Here is an 8,162-nt window from a genome sequence, read left to right on the forward strand (position 1 = left end):
CAGGAAGCAGTATTGGTTCCCCAGGTGTCTGGGGCCCCAAGACTAGGAATGGTGCAGGGCCCAAACTAGGAGTATAGAACAGCGGGAGGGATGGAAGGGTGAATGTGGCTTAGGGAGTCCCGGCGCGGAGAGCTGCACTATAGACTTACCCCAAGAGGCCTGAGGATAGTAGTGCAGGCTAGGAGAGGACAGTGTCTATTTTTTATTAAAACTTTTTTTTTGTTGTTTTGTTGAGATAGGGTTTCATTGTAGCCCCAGCTGGTCTGGAATTCACTGTAAACCAGGCTAATCTCAAACTCAAGTCCACCACCATGCCTGGGCTTTATTAAAACTTTTGTCAATTCTAGTGTGGTAAATACTCATACCTTGGGCTACTCATTCCTGCCACAACATTTCCCATTTTGTTTTATACCTATTGTCCCCACCAATGTATTTGGTGAATGCCTTGGTTTATGACATTCTTTTCTTCTTGACTCTAAAAAGCTTATGTAAACATTCCCACAGTGGGACATGCCATTTGGGGCCATGACCACTCATATCTGACCCAAAATAAACTATTTTTTATTACTTTCTAGTGAGAACTGTTTTGTGTCAGTGTGGCAACTCACCATGAGACCCTAAACATGATTCTGCTCTCTCTGGAGGAGTCACTTGTGTTGGTATCAGGTACCACTACAGTTCCTTTATGGCCAATCTTCTGTTGCCTCCTTAGGTAGATATTAGTGCATTCTTTCTGCTGCCTAGACCCCTCCTTTGGTTTGGTTGATGGTCTGTTTGGTTTATTATAAGCTGATCATTGGATGTCCTCATTTGTCCTCACTGTTATCAGTGCATTTGTCAGAACCTTTGTTAACTAGCATTTTTCTCCTGCCATTCCTCCAATAGGTAACTCTGGTTTTTTTCTGTCTCTTCTCTCCTACAACCTTGACCCTTTTTAGTTTAGAAATTTTATGGGCGGGACTGAAGAGATGGCTCATTAGTTAAGAGCACTGTCTGTTCTTTCACAGGATTTGGGTTCAATTCCCAGCACCCACATGGTGGCTAACAATCATCCTAACTCCAGTTCCACACTTGCAGGCACTTGTGTGTATTGCCTGCATGTGTGTAAGTGCACCCTGTTGTGCAATGCCCTCAGAGGACAGAATGTCGGATCCCCTGGAACTGTAGTTAAGGACAGCTGTTAGCTGCCATGTGGGTGCTGGGATTCGAACCCGGGTCTTCTGCAAGAAGTCAGTGTTCTTAGGCTGAGCCATCTCTCCAGCCTCCACATAAAATATTTTTAACAAAGAAATTTTATGAGCATCTAAAGCTAGGTGTGGTGATACAAGCCTCTAGTTTGAGCAGTTGGGAGGTGGAGTTTGGAGGATCACAAGTTCAAGAGACCTCATCTACTTACAGAGTTCAGGGAGAGCCTCAACTACATGAGACCCTGTCTCAAAAAAAAAAAAAAATTATGAGTGCCTAGTAGTGTAAACCCCAAATTCTGAAGACCAGTGTCTCATACCTGAAACTTCACTATCTTCTGGGATCCGAAGGGCTTGGGCAGCCCCACCTCTCCAGCTCTGCTGCTCACAGCATACACAGTTCTCTTAGGTATAGGCCAATTCTACTCCACACCTACACTCTCTTTGGCAGATGTTCCTAGTCCACTCATCTCCAGTATCCTGCGTTCTCCATTGCAACTGGGCTTTAGCTTTACCAATGGCCTCTCAAGGGCTTCTGACCATGCCAAAAGTGACAAGCCTTAGTTGCTCTCCATGACCCCTTCATGCCTTCAAAACCAGAACTACATAGACAACTCTTACATTGACAAGTTTTGATGAGATATAATCTGGTCCCCTTAGATCATGGCTTCTATGTGCTGACCCAGAGGAAACACATTCTTATTGTCTCAGTGAAGCATAAAAGCTTTTACCTCAGTGATGCTGCTCTCTTATCAATTGTAGCTGATTCTTCAGCCCCAGTATGATCAACGCATACAGGTTCTTAACCAAAATATCACATGAATGGGCCCTGGCCATTCCCTGACAAAGTCCTTGCTCCCTTCTGGAACCTCATGAGCCAGACCTCCACAGTCCACACTTCTACAAGTACTACTTTCTTCTAAGTTTTCATAAAAATGACCCACCAAGCTCTGTCTCCAAGACTCAACAGTTTCTACAGCCCAAAGTTCTAAATGCTTCCATGTTCTACCTACAAAAACAGTCGAAGGCATAAAAGCCACATGGTCAGGTCTATCACAGCAACACCTCATTCTCAGTACCAATTTCTGTCCTAATTTCATTTCTGTTGCTGTGACAAACACCCTGACCAAAAGCAAGGAAGGAGAGGACATACTGGTTTATAATTCCAGATCACAATCCATCCATCTCAAGTGCTTGCTGCATAAGTATGAGGACCGGAGCCTGATAGTCTGAACTCAACATAAAAAAAGCCAAGCATGGTGGTGGATGTTTGTAATCCTAGTGTTGTGGAGGCAGATACTAGGGTCTCTGGTGCTCACTGTCCAGCCAGTCAGCCTAGCCAGATTGATAAGTCCCAGGTCCCAGTGAAAGAAAAGCAAGGTAGAAAGCACCTGAAGAGAAATGAAAAATCCTGGCCTCTATTAACTTGTGTAAACACATGAACTATTTCGTGCGAATGAGAATAGACACAGGGAAAGAGTGTCAATCTAGTTAAAGTATACATATAGAAGAATTTTGGTTGGTTAAAATGGTTGTTTTGATCATCTGCTACTTTTACTTCTTTAGGCCAGACTGTTGTCTTCATTACTTTAGTTTCATTATTTTTAAACCTGAAGTGACCCAGTTTGTTATTTTTTTATGTGTATGAGTGTTATGCCTGCATGTAAGTGCACTCATGTTGTGAAGTGCCCCAGGGAAGCCAGATGAGGGTGTTGGATCCCTTGGAACTGGAGTTACGGAAGGTTGTAAGCTGCCATGTGGGTGCTGGGAATTGAACCTGGGTCCTCTGCAAGAGCAGCATCTTAACTGATTGAGTATTCTCTCCAGCCCCATTCATTACTTTAACATTAGACATAATTTCTTATTATATGTCCATTGTGGTGGTTTGAAAGAAAATGTCCCTCATAGGCTCCAAGTATTTGGACATTTTGTCTCCAGTTGGTGGCACTGTTTTGGGAGATCTTAGAAGGTGTGGCTATCCTGGAGGAAGCATGTCACTGTGGCAGGCTTAGAGAGTTCTTAAGGCTTGCCCCTAGTCATTCTTTTGCTTCCTGTGCCTGCTTGAAGATGTGAAAGCTTAGCTTCTGCTCCTGTTCCAGCCACCTCCAGCCACCATGTCTCCCCACCATGACAGACTGTAATTCCCCTGGAACTGTAAGCTCAAACAAACTCTTCTTTTATAAGTTGTTTTGGTCAGTGTTTCTATCACAGCAACAGAAAAGTAACTAATATATCCATGTACGTGTTATTTAAGGTTCAGAGAAAAAAACCCTCAAACCCAGATCATGACTAACAATATTGTCAGGAATGAGACAAGGGTACCCACTCTCTCTGTTCTTATTTAGTACAGTGCTCAAAGTCATAGAGCAAAAAGAAAAGAGAAAGAAAAAGGATAAAACAAGAAAGGAAGGAATTACAGCGTTCTATTTGCAGATGACATGATTCTAGACTTAGAAGACTTTACAGATTCCACCAGAAAACTCTCAAGAGCTGATGAACATTTTAATGAAGTAGCAAGATACAAAATCACCAAACAAAAATCAGTAATTTTCTTATGTATCAGTAATGAACTTGATAGGAAAGAAATCAATTAAAAAAACAAAACAAAAAAACTCAGTGACAACAGTTTCAAACAATAAACAGGGGCTGGGACTGAGGTTCGGGCTGGGGTTCAGTTGGAGGACGTGAAGCCCTAAGTTTGTTCCTCAGGCACAGTGATAGAAGCTATGACCCTAGCAACTGCCTACAATCCCAGCACTGGAGAGATCAAGGCAAGTGTATCAAGAGTTAAAGGCCATCCTCAGCTATATAGCGGATTTAAGATTAGCACCAAAAGTCTCAAAAAGATGAAGAGCCTAGTAAATCACAGAGAAGAGAAATTTAACCCAGCCCTGAAAAAAAGTCACTCCTTTTTTTTTCTAGACATTGATTTAACCTGATTGTAATACCAAGCATGAGGCACGGAGGAATGCCACATAGTATGACAGTTGAATTAGGAGTCCTTCCATAGTCATCCAACCCTGAGGAGAGGCAGAGCAGGGTTTATAAAGCTTAAGACCACAATTATATCATGCTAGGGGCAAAGTCAATAACCGTAGTTACATCAGATCACCATAGTTTTAACAAACCAGGGGCAGGTCAGTTAACAAAGAAATTTTCAGTTAACAAAAACTTTCTAAGTTTCAGTTAGGAGAAACAAGGTTCTCAAGAATGGCAGAAACAATGGACTCTATTCAGTATAACTGGGAGAGAGGACATACTATATGGCTAGTTCCCAGTACTGTAGAAGCAATATACTGCCTGCATGACACTGTTCCACCAGTCTGGGAGTGGTTAGCAAGCATAAGGGAGAGGGGTTCAGTCAACAAGTTTTCCCATTTCACTGATGATCCCAAAGTAATGAAGACTCATTTCAAGTCATAATTCTGCTTATAAGTTTTATTTACATAGTAATTGTTGCTAGTGGTTTTTAGTGAATTCCTTGTATTTACATTTTATATACACATTTATACTTCAAAAGTAAAGAAGCTGTACAATAAAAAAGTAAGAAAAAAGAAACACAGTAACTTAGGACCACCTTAGGAAACTAAGACACAAAAGTAGTACTAAATTTAGCCAAGTAGTATAAACTCAAAGAGATTACTGCCAGAGATTATATTCCCCTTATCTGGGACACCAATATCAAGGAATAGGTACCAGAGTTAAAAGCCATCCTAAAACCTATTAAGACCCTAGACATGCCCTCAATATTTTATTACACTACCAGTTTCCACTAAGCCAGTCCCTATGACAGGAGTTAACTCTTAAGGGTTCCACTAGTAGTCCCTAGGCTAAAATAACCAACCCATAGGGTAAAAATATATGGGCTCCCTCTGGTCCCATACTCCTGAAAACACACTTTACTACACTAATAAGGAAGAATCTCTGGCTTGTTAATTTGAAGACTGTAAGTCCCCCCACTAATAGAAATAGTGTGCTTATATGTTGTTTCAAACCAAACTGCAATGTCAAAACAGTATAAATCTAATTATTAACCAAATAGAATTTTATACAGGTATCATTCATAGTACTCAAATGATTTCCTGTAGGTTCAAAAATTAAGTATAATAAATTTAATCACAGTTTACCAATGATTAACAATTTACCTGTTATGCCAGTTAGACTAAAAAAAAAGGGTAAAATTACTTTTACTATTTTTCCATCAATTAGAAAAAATTATGCATAGTGTTCAACAAGTCTTAGACTTAGCAATATAAGATTTCAAATTTCAAACTGAAATTACTAAAATTTTGTTTCTATAGATAGAAGGGGAATTTTAATTATAAATTTTGAAGTCTCATCAAGTAATGTGTTAAGAACTCTCAGAATTCATTACTTTTTAATTTTTACTCTCAAAGTCAAGTCTTCAGCCCACTAAAGTGCAAAAAGATCTTTCATTCTACCAGTTATTTAGCTTTTTTAATGTTAAGTTACTACATAACAATTTGTCAGACAAAAAACAAAAAGGCTAAAATTCTTTCTGAATTCCTTAAGGAAGAGAAAGACTTTCCCTTCAAAAACAAAGGGACACAACACTGTAGGAAACACCATAAACAAACAAGAAACAATGTCCCACCAACATTTCCAGTTCCAGATAATAAAACTGTCCTAACCTATGAATGAAGATAATAACTTGAGGGACTTAAATAATTTACAACTGAAGTTGCTTATTGTTACTGGTCTATAGTATCTTCAGAAGGTCAGAACTGGAGATAACATATGCACTAAATCTTTTTTGGAGATTAAAGTAGTATTTTATCATTCCTATTCTGACCCCTGAAGGACATTTGTGGTAATTGTTAAAAAAGAAAAGACAAAAAAATCTGTTTCTGTGAAGTTATTTAAAAAATTATTGCATTAAATTATTCACTCCAAATTATGGAGTATGTAATAGCCACTTAAGCCTTTTTCTCTGAAAAATGACTCTCCCTATAAAATACTTTTTTATTAATACTGTCAATAAATTACTTATTTACTTCAGCTGTGGAATTTAAACTCTGCAGTTCTCTAGCTCTTGATTCTTTTGGATTTCTTCAGCATTTTCTTCCATGCTTTCTGCATAGGAAACAAACTTTTACCCCAAAGCTACTTTTTATCTTTCAGTTTGTCTACTAATTTCCAATATTAACTTTTCAGAGCAGGACTGCTGTTCTTGTCTCCTTCTTTAATATCCTTCATTACAGATGCAAAGACCTGAAAGTTATATGAAACAAAGATTAATCCTCAAATCTATCACCAGAGGACAGAGATTTAAATAACTACAGGTTAGAAACACAAAAAGTTTTAGTATACTTAAACTCTATTTTCTGAAAGATTATCATTACCAAATCTCCCTCACCCCTTTTAAAACATTTCTTTTTTTTTTTTTTTTTTTTTTTTTTTTTTTTTTTTTTTATCCCAGTAGCCCCAGCTGGCCTGGAACCCACTATGTAGACCAGGCTGGCCTGGCCTTGAACACAGAGATCTGCCTGCCTCCGCCTCCCAAGTCCTGGGACTACAGGCATGCGCTACCACGCACGCCCAGCTTAAAACATTTCTTTGAGATAAGCTCATGTAGCCCAAGCTGGATCTCAAATTTTTCCATAACAGAGGATTTTTTTTTTTTTTTTTTTTTGAAACAAGGTCACCCTGTAGCCCCAGTTGGCCCTGGAGATCCACCTGCCTCTGCCTCCTTCTGGGATTTAAAGGCATATGCCATCATACCCGACCAACAATTTTGAACTCTTGATCCTTCTGCTAAAACCTCAAGTGTTGAGATTGGAAGTATGTGCTACCACTCCTGGATTCAAATTCCCTGGCTTTTTTTAAAGCCAAGTTCTGTGGACTATGATTAGATTCCAGTTTTCACCAACTACCAATTATTCTGATGTTGCTGGGCCAATATTCTTACATTTTATTTCATAGCCAATAAAATTAGGAATCTATAATAATACAGCTGTGTGCATCATCGTGCATCAAGTGACAGTATTTATTTTATGTCATTTCAGGTAACCACTGTATTTGCTCCTCGAGAACAAGACTGAGAGCAGCTTTAAGCCCTAGGTATGGTAATGTATGCTGTAATCCTATAATTTGGAGAGGCAGAAAAATCAGTTCAAGATCATCCTCAGCTACACTGTCACTCTGTGTCAAAGCAACAAAAAGCCAGGGTCATACTTTAGGCTTTTTTCTATTGCAAACTTTCAGTTCCCAGCAGGTGTTTAATAAAATTTTTGGCTGTTTGAAATACCAAATTAACTATGTAATTACTCTGGCAAATAAATGACTATTTTAGGTGGAAATTCACTACAAGCATTATAGGGTTTAGATAAAAATAAAACTTTTACGTTTTGAAAGGTAGAAGAGAGACAACTTTTTTTTTTTTTGAGACAGAGTCTCACTATGTAGTCCTGGCTATAGACCAGATTAGCCTCAAATTCACAAAGCTCTCCCTGCCTCTACCTCCTGAATGCTGAAATTAAAGGCATTTGACACCACACCCAGATATATCCTTGGATTTCAAAGCCAAAAAAATTCTTTGGTTTGCTCCATTTCATCTTCTTTTTTTGTTTTGTAGTTGCTTTTATTTATTTTTTCTTAAAGCCAAAAATTATTTTCAGTTTAAGTACTAACATATAAGATATAGCTCACTGGGGCTGGAGAATGGCTCAGCAGTTAAGAGTACTGGCTGTTCTTGCAGAAGACTAGGGTTTGAATCCCAGCACCCACACAGCAGCTAACAACTGTCTAACACTCCTGTTCCAGGGAATCCAATGCCATCTTCTGACCTCCGAGGATACTGCGTGATTCAGGTACACTTACATACATGCAGGCAATACACTCATACACATGAAATTTAAAAAAAAATGTATAAAAAAAATTTTTTTTTTTGTCTTTTTGAGACAGAGTCTCCCTGTAGCCCCAGCTGTCCTAGAACTCACTATGTAGACCAGGCTGGCC

At 39.0% G+C, this 8,162-nt stretch overlaps 1 protein-coding gene and 1 long non-coding RNA gene across 3 annotated transcripts in view; one reads left to right on the forward strand and one right to left on the reverse strand.

The window, feature by feature from the left end:
* LOC108491767 overlaps positions 1-8,162 on the forward strand; it is a 24,613-nt gene that overhangs the window by 14,643 nt on the left and 1,808 nt on the right. The window contains exon 2 of the long non-coding RNA XR_001872914.2: positions 7,211-7,265. This is a non-coding gene — a long non-coding RNA (uncharacterized LOC108491767). The remainder of the gene's footprint in view (positions 1-7,210; positions 7,266-8,162) is intronic.
* Positions 4,588-8,162, reverse strand: part of Tbc1d12 (TBC1 domain family member 12) — a 103,128-nt gene continuing 99,553 nt past the window's right edge. Inside the window, exon 11 of one of the 2 annotated variants that reach the window (XM_029556129.1) lies at positions 4,588-6,416. In XM_029556129.1, the coding sequence (XP_029411989.1) occupies positions 6,348-6,416 (69 nt within the window). In that variant the 3' untranslated portion in view covers positions 4,588-6,347. The remainder of the gene's footprint in view (positions 6,417-8,162) is intronic. The other variant, XM_008853077.3, reaches the window with a different exon arrangement.

Source organism: Nannospalax galili, unplaced genomic scaffold, assembly GCF_000622305.1.
Source record: "Nannospalax galili isolate Female #2095 unplaced genomic scaffold, S.galili_v1.0 scaffold1027, whole genome shotgun sequence".
NCBI lineage: Eukaryota > Metazoa > Chordata > Mammalia > Rodentia > Spalacidae > Nannospalax > Nannospalax galili.